Genomic DNA, 15,603 nt, shown 5'->3' on the forward strand with positions numbered 1-15,603 from the left:
ATAGTGATAGACAACCCGGTCGGATAAAGCCATCTATATCGAAGGTCTTCTTGTCGAAGCAAAGAGGTGATCGACCTGTATTCCTGCCGGCGCCTGAGGGTTCCCGGGGAGAGGTCGGTGAACACAGCGATCGAATGTGTTTCCCAGTCCCAAGTCTTCTTTTGCCTGGCTATTTGTAAAATCTTCTCCTTCACCGGGAACCGCAGGTAGCAGGCGATGATATCCCTCGGAAGGTTCCCTTGTCTCGGCCCTAGAGTTCGATGCGCCCGTTCGAGTTCGATCTCAGGAGCAAGCGCGGGTTGCGGACCGTCGGCCATTTTAGAGAGGAGGTCCCGGCTGATGGATTGTACCACCGCGTGGCAATCTTGGTAGGCCTCAGTTTCAGGAACTCCGCGGAATCGTAGGTTGCACCTACGATTCCTGTTTTCCAAGTCCTCCAATTTGAGGCTTAGCTCTTCAGCAAGAGAGGTATGGTTGGCGCTTTGCGTCTGGAGATTTCGGATTTTGTCGTCCTGGGCCTCTATCCGCACGTCGCATTCGTCCACTCTGCGTCCGATATCCACCATCTCCTCTCTAAATTCCGCAAATTTCTCCAACATCTCCTTTTTATTGGCCTTCATATCCGCCCTTAGATCCATAAACCATTGGCAAAATTCGCTGCGTGTGGGGACCGAATCCGATTGCACAGGGTTATCCGGCGTCCCATTCATTTCCTCTTCCTCTGCCACGTTCTGCAAGGCCGCGTCTGCACCCGCAGCCATACCCTCCTTAGAATAGGAGAAGCGGCTGAGATCGGCGCCTTTTTTCCGAGTCGACATATGCGGGTTCGGTTACTGCGTGTTCTCCAAACGTTATCACCGCAAGGGATGAGTGCCGGGGTGGGATGCGCTCGGATCGTTGCTCGGAAAGCCCGGGAGCTCTTTAGTTAAGCTGCCATGTCTCCCGGTGACGTCACCCGACCTGAAAACCTGGCTTTTTAAACAAGCATTTTATAAAGATAAAGAAAAGGAGAAAAATAGTTGAGCCATAAGGATGCACCAAGCTAGATGTTTTTAGTAACCTACATAAGCACATTAATGTTAAAATCAAACTGCCTAATTTGTTCCTAACAATCAGGTTTAACTTACACACCTAGTTTATTATTTTAAATTGTTACCGTACTATGATGGCACACGAGTAATTTGTAATCTATACCACCCATATTTCTCTTTATCGTGCCCTTCTGTAAACCGTTGTGATGGTATTTAACTTAACGACGGTATAGAAAAATTTTTAAATAAATGTTTTTTTTATGCTTCGGTCTACTCCAGTATATATGTGAATAGAGTTAATTCCCAATTGAACCCTAATAAAGTAAGATATATATTGTTTTTACTGTAATTCTTTATGAGCAATCCATTTTTAGGTATTTTGTGTGCAAGAAAATGCCTAATGTCCTGTCCATCTATCTTTCTATCTGTAATCCCCTTGGTGCAGTATTCTAGGCCATGATACATAGGGGTGCTGTGCCGGCAAAGACAAGGTAGCCAGGGCTGTGGAGTCGTTCAGACATAGGCATCCACACATCCCAGGTGAGCAGATGCTAGAAGGCATTATAACAGGGAAAAATGAGTGCCGGCAACAGGAGCCGTAGAGTCAGTGATCAGCCAAATGTCAAGTGGGCCAGGGACAGCTACCACTAGAAGGTGCTGTGGCAAAGAACAAAAGGTAATGGTAACCAGAGCTGCAAGCCCTATGGTTGGTGACACGGCAATGGCTGACCGAGAAAGGGGGAAGCATGCCAATTCTATCTATGTAGCCATTCCAATTTGTTTGAATTAGCAGAACAAATCCACTAAATATATAAATAAAATAAAGTTAGAAATGTCAAAAGCCTGAGAAGATCTTTGTTCCTTGCAATATAATTTGGTGGGATAGAAAACCCTAAGGATGTTCTGTGTTCCCTGCTGCTTATGATACAATGAGATTAATGTTTTCTCCTTGCCAGTATTCTGTTAATCCACTGATATGCCCTGCTGATGATCTTGCTGTGCCTGGGAATCAGGGCCCCATGCCACAGTAAGTCATCTTCACCTTTTCCTCTCTGTCAGGGAACTAGTCTTCCATACTCACATAGTCCTGTTCATTTCAGGTCACACCATCGTCGAAAATTGTTGGAGATTTAGCCCAGTTCATGGTGCACAATGGGCTGACAAGAGAAGAAGTAGAGTCCTCGGCAGATGAGCTGTCCTTCCCATTGTCTGTAGTAGAGTATTTGCAAGGTTTCGTTGGCATCCCACATGGGGGCTTCCCAGAGCCCCTTCGCTCCAAGGTAAGCAAACCTCTATCCCCATTCTCTTTCTATGCCCCATTCCATCAGGCTCTCATCAGGGATAAATGTATTTGTTTTTAAAATGTTATAACTCATGTACCTCCACTGTTCACAGCAGGGAATATAAAACATACACAAAATTAAAAGAAAAGATAGCATACAAATATAACAATCATTAACAAGCTGTCAATTCACCCAAAAACACCACCAGGCATACTTAGGACTAGCTATATGTAAAACCATCTGACCCTGAAAATCAGCTTTAGTCCATAATGACAAAAGGTTGCTTAAACAGATAGGATTTTAAAAGTTTCTTAAATTGGGTAAACATGTTATTAAACAAATAAACAAAGCTGATCAAGCAAGGGTCTTGTGAATGCACTATCTCTAGTCTCATCCAAATGTGCTGATTGACTGAATGGGAGTGACTGGATAGGACCTCCAGTAATCCTTGATTTGCAGAGCATAATGCTCTTGTACGGTGGTAGATATGTAACACAGGATTCAATGGTGTTACTGCTTGAGCATAAATGGTTTTATGCATCAAAATGGAAATCTTAAATTTCACCCTCCACTATACAGGAAGGTATTGGAGGTATTGTAAAATAGGGGAAATAAGGTCATGTAGTCCAGTCCCTGTTATAAAAAAAAAATAAAAAAAGTGCAGTCAAATTCTGGTGAATATGAAATGGCCTGAAAGTATTCTGAGGCAAACCAAGTGTGAGGCAGTGTCCCTAGTGTTCCTCTATTTACCTGTGCTTGACCAGGCTAGTCACCTGGTTCACCTTAAATTCCTTAAGGAGAGTATGGAGCTCAGAGGGCATAACCAGAGACTGGAGAATAAGAGCTGGGACCCAGGTGGGGGGTAACCAGACCAGCCCAGGTCTCCAGGAGGAAGGCAGCTCCTGTAATTTAACAATGTCCAAACACTGAGCTGTGCTAAAGCTGAACTGTGAGTACTGAGGGAAACAGTACTGAACTATGAATAATTGAGTACACTGTTCTGAAGGGAAGGCAATCTACAATTGTCTGATTGTAACGCTGTAATAAAGATAAAGTGTTTTGAGAGAGGCTGGATTCAGACTGCATTTGTGTCTCCAGGCATGGGGGATCACTACTTGGTTCCTATACCAAGATACACCAAAGTTCAATAGTCCATGCCTGAAAATACCAAGGCCTGGCGAACAAATCGAAAAGTTTCCTGCTTAGAAGTTGTGTCAATCGACTCAATGTGCGAAGTTTAAATAAGTCTACTCGTACAACATTCTGGATATGCGCTAGCTTAAATTCAAGGATTATGTCTAAATTCTGGATCTGATTTCTAATAGGTAGGTTAAGACCTTTAAAACTTAGCTTGACAGGAGGATCTATCATGGTGCTATGACTCAGAATCATCAGCTCTATTTTATTTATATATTGACAAAGTTTATTATGATTATGCCAATGCATAACAGTTGCTAAACAGATCAATACAAATTTTCAAAGTAGCCTGCCATGAAATATGCTCTCCAAAAAAGCAACCAAAAAAGGTGAAACAGTCTCCGCACACTTTAAGATCTGGTATGACCTCATATTAAATCACATGACCTTCATATTGCCACAGACACTGACGGAACTTAATCTTCAAATTTCTAATGTCTTCAAAGAGAAGTGATCATTGTTTTTAATCATTGGTCATGGATCATCTAAGTGAAATGAACGTGAGAGTTCTCTGTTTTTTTATGTTTGGTTTTTTTTTTTTAAATTGTAAATCAAAAGCTTCTATTAATGCTGAGAAACAATTTATTTGTTTGTTAAATAGAAAACTTCCATTAGTGCTGGGAAATAATTTCTTTAATACTAAGTCATTTACCTCAAGCTGGAAATCTGAACACTTCACAATTTTGAGCAGAAAGTTACTTCATAGTTTCGAGCAGGAAGTCATCGTATTTCTTCACAGTCAGATTGGCTCGACACTGATTCAATGTTTTTTGAGCTGCATCAGGGGCACATAAAATTGTAAAGAATCAATCTTCAGCATAAATACTGAAGGAGAAAAATGATGGGAGCATAACATAATCACATTGTAAGAACCCAAACAATGTTCCATGATTTTCAGCATTCCGATTTAACAAAAAGACTCCATTAAAATATTCTAATATTTACACACAAACAGTCTATATTAGATGACATTTAATATCATTGACAAATGTTTACATCTGGCTCACTCTGAGATGTCGGAAGCATTTCTTGTCAGTGTCCCGGTTTAATCGTGCTGCTGGCACAAAACTTCCATGTATTGACAGCATATTTATGATAGGTCAGTTGTGTAATTTCTGCCAACAGCCCTTTCAGAATGGTTCCATTTTTAAAGTTTTATGTTTCTGCCATTGATGCTTGACCCATCTCAATAGATATTTTAATGAACCCAATTCAGTTATATACCAGGGAGCAGATTTCAAAAGTCAAGGGGAAAAAGATTTTATAGGTGCATTCTCATCCACTATGGATTGCAGTTTTGAGTGCCAGCTATCAACATTGTCATAATTTATATTGACAGAAGATGGTACTAGAACTCAGGGTTAATATAACCATGGCTTGTGAAAGATCTTTGGTTCTCAGAATGATGGCCATGAATGGCATCTGGCAGACAAATCTTAATAGATCAGGGATGGCCAACTCTGATCCTTGAGAGCCACAAACAAGCCAGGTCTTCAGTATAATCCACAATGAATATGCATGAGATAGTGCATGCAAATCTATCTCATCCAAATTCATTTTGGATATTCTGAAAATCTGGCCTATTTGTGGCTCTTGAGGTCCAGAGTTAGCCATCTCTGTAATAAATACTGATCAGACCAGAAGACCTCACACACTGATACCCTGTCATCCACTAAATGAATAGATGATTTATTTATAAATAGTAGATCAAATGTGTGCCCTTTCCTGTGAGTTGGTTTGTATTGTTTGTCTCCAACCCAGAGCAGCCATAGTATCCAAAAACAGTTCACAAGTGGATGATAAATGAAATTTATCAACCTATAGATTAGTCTCCCAAAACAATAAATATTTTTGTTAATATTCCAGTCAGCCAAAAATTCAGTAACAAGAGAGATGTTGTTATTGAGAAGCCCAAGCAGAAAGTAGCACAAGTAAACACTGAAAGCTAGTGATGTCAGTACAAGAGATTTGTATGGGGCGACCATGTATTAATTTACCATTGTCAGAACTAAGGAATACTTATAATATGTATAACCAATAACCCGCACCCCCTATCTGGTCTCCCTATAATATGCAGCCATAGAATAGGTTGGTTGGCAGAGTTGATTCATCAGAACTTAATTTTGACTATGAAAACCTCGTTTCAGTAATACAGAGATAGTCTGGAGCATGATTATTAACCACATAAAAAATAACCGGTGCTTTCTTTCTAGAAATAGATCGCACATTAATAAGATACAGACTGTATTAAAACAGATACAAGTGGTTTGTAGGTACTGACAGTAATTAAATAAGGGGAACTACCTTTTCAGTGAGGCCAATAGGGACAAGAGAGTTCTCCATATCTTCCATGCCTAATCCATACAGGGATGATATTAAATATGTCACAGGAGCTATGGATACACCTAATCAAAACATTGAAACTGAATTAAATTAATTCAGAAAACAAGCACAAAGGAGCACTCCTTTGTCATAGAAACATAGAAATGACGACAGAAGAAAACCAAACGGCCCATCCAGTCTGCCCAGCAAGCTTTTGCACTTTTTTTTTCTCTCACATACTTATCTGTTTCTGTTGGCTCTTAGTAACCTTTTTTTATTCTATTTCCCTTCCACCCCCGCCATTAATGTAGAGAGCAGTGTTGGAACTGCATCTAAGTGAAATAGCTTAATTTAGTTAGGGGTATTAACCACCACAATAAGCAAGCTGCACCCACGCTTATCTGTTTATTCAGACTGTGTAATTCAGTCCTTGTTGATTGTTGTCTGAATATAGATCCACCTTTCTTCATTCCCCCCTGCCGTTGAAGCAGAGAGCCATGATGGCTATGCATTGAAAGTGAAGTATCAGTCCTGCTCCCCCGCCGTTGAAGCAGAGGGCCATGCTGGATATGCGTGAAGTGTCAAACTTCCTCCCCTGCCGTTGAAGCAGAGAGCTATGCTGCATATGTGTAAAGTGTCAAACTTCCTCCCCTGCCGTTGAAGCAGAGAGCTATGCTGGATTTGCATTGAAAGTGAAGTATCCAGTATTTTTTTGTTTGGGGTAGTAACTGCCATAACAAGCAAGCTACTCCCCTGCTTTTATGTGGTTGCAAATCCTTTTTTCCCACATTTCCTCTTGCCGTTGAAGCATAGAGCAATGTTGGAGTCACATTATTGAATAAGGATATTCATCTCCAGGTAGTAGCCATCATTCCCTCAAGCCACCCCAATGCCTCCCCCATGCCCTCTGTGTATGCAACAGAGTTTCTCTGGCATTCCCATGAAACTTATGGGCCCTTGCTAATGAGATCAGTGGCAGGTGGATAGATGGGATCAGCTTGGGAGGATTCATGCTGAAAGAAGCAGCAAAGTACAGACCCGTAAAAGGCAGGCAAGATGGGAAATGGGCAGGAACAATCCAAGCAGCTACAGATGGTAAGTGTCCCTGGATGTCATCAAGAATTCTTTCCCTAATGGCCTCTCTTTACTGCTTTCCATCCAGCTATTACTAGGAATCCACTACAAGGTCTCTTTCCTTAACTGTTCCTTGCAACTCATCAGGGATAAACTCTACAACAAGACCTTTTTCCTCACTCCTTCCCATAATGCTCTCAACAGGCACATTCTCTTCCAAGTTATATTCGCATATGTGCATGTTATAGGGTGAATTAAAGCAATAGTCTATCTTGACATTTTTTTCAACTATTTCACCATTCTTCCAAAATATCTGTGCCTTGTATTAATGACTAAACCCATACGTTCATTAACTTGAAAATTGTCAACAATTTCTGACATTAGAAAGATCACTGAAAATTAGCTAATTTTTTGGTTTCTGGCCAACTTTTAAATTTTAAGACAGCCAGCCACTAGTCAATTGTAAATCTACTGCAGCTCTGAGTCCATCAGCTGGAAAACTGCCTGCAGCATCAGCTGCTTGCTGCCTAGTCATCACTTTTATTTGGATAAACCCTGCTGAATATTTGGATAAAGTTATCTGCTCACTGACTTGCTGAATATCAAGCTCAGTGTCTTTAAGATAATTGGGCACTATAAGTCCTTAGGTGCAATGGGAACTAGGGCAAAGGGTAGTAAAACTAGAAACTGTCTCAGCCTGTCTCTGACAACATGGTATTATCTGATTGTGTTATATTATGGGCATTTCCTCGCAAAGTCTAGGCCAGTCACAAAACTTAATAGGTTAATGTGCAGCTGAACCCAGTATCTCTTAACTTACAAGCAGCAAGGAAGTGCAGAGTTTTGCAGGGGAAGTATCAAAGGGCCACTCTTGCTTCTGCAGTTTTGTGCTTCCTATTCTTTTTTTCCATTTTTATTTTTAACTGGAACCCTCTTTCCCCTCAGGTACTGAAAAACCTTCCTCGCATCGAGGGCCGGCCTGGAGCCTCTCTCCCAGCTATGGACTTCACCAAGTTGGAGGAAGGCCTGAGGGCTAAGCATGAGGAGGACATAACCCCAGAAGATGTTATGTCGGCTGCCATGTACCCCAAGGTTTTTGATGAGTTCAAGGAATTCAACTCCCAATTTGGGCCTGTGGAGTGTCTGAGCACTCGGCTTTTCCTAGAGGGGCCAAAGATAGCAGAAGAATTTGAGGTAAGGGGAGCCTATTGGGAAAGACATCACTGAGAAAAGGATAAGTATTATCTTTATATTTTCTACTGTGCTCTCTCGTTTCTTATGGATTGGAAATAAGATCGCTCATATTATAGCAATACCCTAAACCATAGTTGCAAGTAGAATTGCACATAAATAATGCAAGGGCCAGCCCTGCAGAGGGTCCCTGGTTCGAACCCAGAGTCAGGTCTTCTGCTTCTTGGGTTAGCTGGGGATGAGATAGTCCAGAGGTAACATTCCCAGCCTCCAGGGGAAGAGGGAGTTACGGTTATTGCTCAAGGATGGATTTAGTGACTGGATTTAGATTTAGATCATAAGACTATATAAGTGCCAGGCTGGGTCAGACAAAGGTCTGACCCAGCATCCTATCTCTAAGAATGGCCAGTCTGGGTCACAAATACCTGTGATATGCCCAATAATTGATCTGTGTTTTGTATCTCACTTCCCTTTCCATAGAGGTAAAACAAATAATATAAACTTTTCCCAACTACATTCAAAACAAAAGCCTGTGAGGGAATTATAACATCCCAGAGCCAACAGAGCCCCCCCCCTCCCCCACATGAGGCTGAAAGTTTAGTTGGGGCTAGAGGTTCCAGGTTGTCCCCACAATACCTGGAGCACACACAAATTGATGGGGAAGAGCCTACCTCGTCTCCTCATAATCCTACCCCTCTATGGGTTACTTAAATTACAGCTAATCCCACCCTGTTAAGGCATCTTCCAGAGGTAGGGAGAATCGGTATACAAAAGTGAATTAAAAGAATAAATAAATAAAGGGGCTAAAATGGCAAAGAAAAGGATGATAGATGTTGATACCTGTTTAAAAAAAAAAAACCCAAAGGAATAATTGTACACGATATAAACCCATGCTGTTAACATTTAGGAATAATCTAAATTTCCCCTTTGTTTTTAACATTTTCAGCAACAAGCTTCAGTATCAAATAAACATCTAGGTTTAACTGTAACACTAGAAGTTTCTTACACTTTCAAAGGATCACAGTTCTTTTCTTAAAATCTTTCACCTATTTGTATCTTGCAGACTTTCCTGGAAGGGAAAGCATTTCATCAGATGAGTACAACTTTAACTCAGTTACTAGAGTTTCAACTTTCTTCTCAAAAAACCACTGAAGAGCTCTTTTAAGTGTCAGTGTCTAATAATGTGTGTGGAGTAAGTGGGTGAGCTCATGCTTTTCCTCTGGCCACAGAAAGACCGTCTAGGTGTTGCTAGCATTGGGCCAGCCATGTTACATTGCTCTCAGTTGTAACCCTCCATAGTCTCATGACTTTCACTGGGTAACTACTAAATGTATTTAATAAAATAAAAGGGAAGGAAGCCTCTCTACGCCACCATCACCAGTCTTCAAGTGTAATGGGGTAATACTTGACTCCAGCTGTGTCTCTATGCAGCCCTGAGGTCACTAGGACTGTAACTATCAAAAGAAAAAAAAAAACAGTTCAGGATCCCTATCTACACACAAAGGAAAGTATAACTTGTACACTTGCCACACACTCGCATACTCGGGGTATGTTCTTGCTCAGGAGCTGCTGCAGTGCTGACAGGCTTGAGATATCAGAACCTGTGCACTCTCTCTGGCTGGGATGGCTTCTTACCGGACTTGCTTTTCAGGCTGGGCTCCTTCCTTTGGGTTCAGCTTCAGCAGGCAAACTCTTGTCTACCTAACTTCCTATTCCAGCATTCAGCCCCCTAGAGCAGACGTTCACTAATGGCACTCCCACGGTTTCCTCAATTCTTCAATCAGGTTTGCCCCTCTGGCCTCCTCAGGATCTGTTTTCTCCACAGCAGTTCTTTTGACCCGCTGCTCTGCTCTGTGCACTTTCTCAGTGCGCACTCCCTCTGGCCTGTCGCTGCTTCCCTGCAGCACTCTAAGCAGTCTTCCTCTCTGCAGCCCTCCTGGTTAGACTTTCTCACTTCTTTTCTCTCCCAATTCAGTAACCTAGACTGGATTCTCTTCACCTTGGTTCCCTGCAGCTTTCTCAGGCTCACCCTTCCACTTTGGTGCTGTTTCCCTCTCACCTCAGCTAGGCTCAGGTTTTCTCTACAGGGTCCAGCAGTCTCCTACAGTGTCTCTGCTCCAGCGGCCCCTGGGTGACTCTCTGCTCCATTGCCCTCTTCAGCTGGCTCTTGTCACCTTCCCCTGCTATGGCCAAGCTCTGAGCACATCTGCTGCTTCCCTGGGAAGCCTTAGGATACTCCTGAGTGACTGACACTCCTAGGCTTCAAGGCCATTTCTTATGTCCTGTGGACTAACTCCTCCTCCTCCATGTGCTTCCTGGATTCAGCATGAGGAGCATCATACTTTTATTAAGCAGCAGGACTGCTGCATGGCCTTCTGTTTTGTTTTTTTTTTCTTCTTCCTGCTTTTTTCTGTGCTGCATGCTGCAGTTCTGTGCCTCCTGGGGAGCTCACTAGCATCACAGCCATACTCGTCTCCTCTTTCAGCTGACCACCTCCCCAGTGCTACCCTCTCTGCAGCATTGCTCCAATCCCTGCCTGTTCTGCCATTGCTGTGAACTAGGCAGCTCTGCCAGGTCCAAATCTCCATCTGCCTTTCTTGCCTGCCTATTTAGCTACTGCAGCACCCCCTGTTTAACTCCTGACTCTGCCTGCTCCTGGATCCTTAAGGAGTAAATAGTGTAAATATTTATTTTAGCCACAGGATGCAATGTTTTATTCTGGATTAACAGAGAGTAGGACTAAATGGTCAATTTTCTCAATGAAGAAAGAGGAGTAATAGAGTGCCCAAGGGATCTGTACTAGGTCACTGCTTTTTATCATATTCATAAATGACCTAGAGTTGGGAACAATGAGTGAAGTAACCAAATTTACCAAGGACACAAAATTGTCCAAAGTTATTAAATCACAAGAGGATTGTGAAAAATTGAGCTAGGGAGACTGGGCATCCAAATGGAAGATGACATTTAATGTGGACAAATACAAAGTGATGCACGTAGGGAAGAGGAAGCCAAATTATAGCTATACAATACAAGGTTCCACATTGGGAGTTACCACCCAGGAAAAGGAATTAGGCATCATCGTAAAGCAAATAGAATGCTAGAAAATATTAGGAAAGGACTTGAGAATAAAATGGAGAATATTGCGGGACTCCAGAGGTAGAGCAGATTTACCAACCCACTGGAGGAGCCCTGAGCTGTCCGGTAGTGCTTTTTTCCTTCTTGCCCGTGGTGGTTCTTGTCCCTGGCCTTCCCAAGTGCCTTGACGTCATCAACCCGAGAAACCAGGAGGGGCCTATTTCTTCAGACCTGCAGCGGTGCACAGCTGCTGCCGGCGCACTACCGAAGCCGCTCTCGCCAAAGGGGTGCACGGCTTTGTTGAAGCTCTGTCGCCAACACCTTACTTTTTTTTTTAGAAGATATTTGCAAGTAAGACTTTTCTTCTCTGGAGAATTTCTTGTTTTGTTCCCATTCTTTGGTTTTATGGGGAAGAAAAGAAAAGGAACTGTTCGTTTTCCCCCTCCAAATCCTGCAGTTCCCTCTTCTATGTCTCAGTCGACCATTCATGGGTTTATGCAGCCATTGAGCTCCAGTACTCCTTCAGGGCTGCCTCAGCTTGGCATGGGATCCCTTCTTCTGGAAATACCATCTTCCTTAGCCCTAATTCCCACTTACCACCTGGATTAGACTGTGTTATCACCTAATTCTAAGGAGATTCCAGTTCAGCCTTTGGGTGCTTTGAAGGTCTCTCCTGTGGTAGGGGAACCTGTTTTCATGGCCTCTCAGATATCTGCTGTGATCACTAATGATCCTTTGGTGACACTAGCTTCTGGTTCTTTACCATCATCCAGCCTCCCTGAGAGACCCATACAGATTACCTTGGAGACACTTTGGACTGCTATCAAAGGATTTGAACAATCTCTAGGGTCTAAATTTGAAAATGAGACTGCAGTTGGGCAAATTCAAACTCAGATCATGGGGCAAGATTTATTTATAAAGGGAAATACAGAACATATCTCCCATGTGGAGAAACAGTGTGAATCATTGGGTAAATGTGATATAGTTTTGAGTAAGGGTCAGGAATTTATCCAACGAAGATTAGAAGCTTTAGAAAATAATTCCAGGAAATTAAATTCGAGAATACTTAATTTCCCTAAGTTGGCTAGTATTTCCCCAATTCAATTGCTTAGGAAATTTTATATTGAAGTTCTTAAAGTACCTGAGGATTCAAGTCCACCTATTACTAAAGCTTTCTGTATATCCTCTAGATAGGCTGCTTCTTCTTCAAGCAGCCCCCCTATACAGTCTAATGTAATAGTTAATTTAACAGCTTTGCTTCAAGACTCCCAGATTGATACTCAAGTTTCTGCTACTCTAATTGTATATGCTTTAGAGCTTGATAAAATATGAACAATGAAAATGTTTTTTCGTGCTTCTGATAAAAGTTTTCTTGGCCAGCAGCTGGCATTATTTCCTGATATCGCTAAGGTGTCAGTTTTGACTTAAATTGTAAAAAAAATCACTGAAAATAAAGTTTAAAAAAAACCCCCAGAATATCATTATGTTTGTTTCTCCGTGGTGCGACTACACTTTGAATATTGTGTGCAGTTCTCATCACCACCATATCTCAAAAAAGATATAGCAGAATTACAAAAAGGTACAGAAAAGGGGGTCCTAACTAATAAATGGGATGGAACAATTCCTCTTTGATGAAAGACTGAAGAGGTTAGGGCTCTTCAGCAAGGAGAAGAGAAGGCTAAGGTGAGATATGTTAGAGGTCTATAAAATAATGAGTGGTGTGGAATGGGTAAACACAAATCAGTTGTTTACTCTTTCATAAAGTACAAAGGCTAGGGTCATAATTAAGTTAGTAGGTAATACATTTAAGACAAATAGGAGGAAATATTTTTTTTTTACTCATTGCATAAAGGAATTTGAAGTTGTGGTAAAAGTGTAGCTGGGTTTAAGAATGGTTTGGATAATTTCCTGGAAGTAAAGTCTATAAGCCATTAGATAGGTGGGCTTCGAGAAATCTGTCACCCTTCTGGGATCCTGCCAGGTGCTTGTGACCTGGATTGGCCACTAATGGAACAGGATACTGGGCTTGATGGACCTTGGGTCTCACCTACTATGGCAAATTTTATGTTCTGAGGGTCTCCTTTCTAAAAGTTAATGCCAGCAGCCTGGTTCCACTTTGGAGAAGGCGGAGCCCATCCTGTCAGAATAAGTTCCCCTTCTCCCTTTCCTAATAAATCTAAATCCCTCTTCTCTGCAGCCTTGTCTTATCTACACATCAGCCTGCCTCTGTGGAATGGGGAGCATATCTGAGAATGTAACACTGAAGGTTCTGGATTTCAATTTCCTACCGAAGAGCTGAAATTTAGTCTCTAGAACCACCTCCTAGCACCTTCCTATGTCATTGGTACCAGAATATATCATGACAGTCAGGTCTTCCCCAGCACACTCTAAAATCTTATCTAGGTGGTATGTGAGATCCACTATCTTCTCATCAGGTAAGCAAATTAGGAAGCAGTCCTCACATACCAGCCACCCAGCTATCTACTTTCTTAATGATCAAACCATCCACTACAATGGCCATAACCCTTTTCTCTTGGGCAAGGATCCCTGGAGACACATCTTTGGTGCGAGAGAATAAAGCATCACCTGGCAGGCAAGTCCTAATTACAAGATCATTTCTTGCCACACTAAGGTGATGGTCTCCTGCTACATGACCTTGTTTCTCCAAAGCAGCACAAGGTATGCCTAGAGTACATTTGCTACTGCAACTCTATGTTCCTGAAGGCCTCTTTTATATACCTCTCTGTCTGCCTTAAGTCCTCTAGATCTGCCACTCTGGCCTCCAGAGATCGGACTCGTTTTCTGAGAGCCAGGAACTCTTTGCACCAGCTACACATACAACTTCTCCCTTCAGGAAGATAATTATACATGTGATACTCGGTGCAAAAACCTGGATAGCTCCCATCTCACTCCTGGGTTTATGTCTGCACCTAATTTTTTGAGTTGCTAAAGTCTTAAAAACTGACGGGCCGATACAGTAAGATGCGGTAGAAAGAGGTGCGTTAGGGCCAGGCGCACCCGCGTTTGCCGCACGCACAGTTCGGATCACATACTGCTCGATACTCTATTTAAATGGCATGCAAATGCAAGCCGCGTCCAACGTGTGTCCATGAAGCGCAATCCATTTTAATGTATAGGCGTTATACAGCACCAATACAGTATCCTGGGTGCGCTGGTACCTGTCATTTCAAATGTCATTTCAAATGACATTTGAAATGACAGGTACCAGGAAGTGGATCCCAACTTTAACTAAAGGAAAACCTAAAAACCAAAAATCCCCTCCTCCCGAAGCGACTCGACATGTAAAGTATTGTGAGTAAGTGTAACCAAAGTTAACTTACTTTTTCTTTCTTTCAGCCCTTTCAGCCCTCTCTGCCCTCCGGAGGCGCGCACCACGGCTCCCCTGCCTCCCGGGGGCAGCCGGTGGCGAAAGCGGCTTCCAGCGGCCCCCGCCGGCGAAGACGGATGAACGCACGCCCGTAGTGCATGGGCGCTCAAGCCAGCGAAAGCACATGAACGGGCGTGCGTGACGTCACGGCGTACGTTCATACGCTTTCGCTGACTTGGGAGCCCGTCAATTTGGGCGCTGGCTTGAGCGCCCTTCAATTGCTTGAGCGCCCATTTGGCTTGAGCGCCTGTCAATTTGGGCGCTCAAGCCAGTGAAGCATATGAACGTATGCCGTGACGTCACGCACGCCCGTTCATGTGCTTTCGCTGGCTTGAGCACCCTTGCACTACGGGCATGCATTCGTCCGTCTTCGCCGGCAGGGGCCGCTGGAAGCCGCTTTCGCCGCTGGCTGCCCCCGGGAGGCAGGGGAGCCGTGGTGCGCGCCTCCGGAGGGCAGAGAGGGCTGAAAGGGCTGAAAGAAAGAAAAAGTAAGTTAACTTTGGTTACACTTATTCACAATACTTTACATGTCAAGTCGCTTCGGGAGGAGGGGATTTTAGGTTTTTAGGTTTTCTTTTGGTTAAAGTTGCTTTGGGAGGAGGGGAGAGCGGACTGGGGCTGCCCCGGAGACCGGCACCCATGGACGCGGCCAGGGCAGGTGAGCGGGGGCTGGGGGAAAGTTTGCCGTCTACCCTTACCCCTGCCTCTAACGCAGGGGTAGGGGTAGGCGGTAAATTAGCAGGTTAAAGACGCGGCTAAACTGCAGGTTAAAAAGGCGATAGTCGGGGCGCACGTTACTGAATGGGAGGGAATAGCTAAATCCGATCGTTTACATCTCATATACATGCCGCGGGCGGAAAGGGTTACCCGTTGATTTAAAGAAGCGGTAAGGATGGGTTAAAAGGGATAGTGAATCGCAGGTTGGACTAACGTGGCCAAATTGTGAGTAGAAAGCGGGTTAGAAGCAGGGTAACCGTGGCCGCACTTTACTGTATTTTTAGCCTGTGATTTAGATATAGGGTTGTTAAATGTAACTAGAGTT

General features: G+C 43.1%; 1 protein-coding gene across 5 annotated transcripts in view; it reads left to right on the forward strand.

Moving 5' to 3' along the window:
• The window catches only part of PC (pyruvate carboxylase), a 582,027-nt gene that overhangs the window by 529,567 nt on the left and 36,857 nt on the right, over positions 1 to 15,603 (forward strand). For all 5 annotated transcript variants that reach the window (XM_029611112.1, XM_029611108.1, XM_029611109.1 and 2 more), the window contains 2 exons: positions 2,132 to 2,311; positions 7,853 to 8,101. In XM_029611112.1, coding sequence (XP_029466972.1) covers positions 2,132 to 2,311; positions 7,853 to 8,101 — 429 coding nt within the window. The remainder of the gene's footprint in view (positions 1 to 2,131; positions 2,312 to 7,852; positions 8,102 to 15,603) is intronic.

Source organism: Rhinatrema bivittatum, chromosome 8 (genome assembly GCF_901001135.1).
Source record: "Rhinatrema bivittatum chromosome 8, aRhiBiv1.1, whole genome shotgun sequence".
Classification (NCBI taxonomy): Eukaryota; Metazoa; Chordata; class Amphibia; order Gymnophiona; family Rhinatrematidae; genus Rhinatrema; species Rhinatrema bivittatum.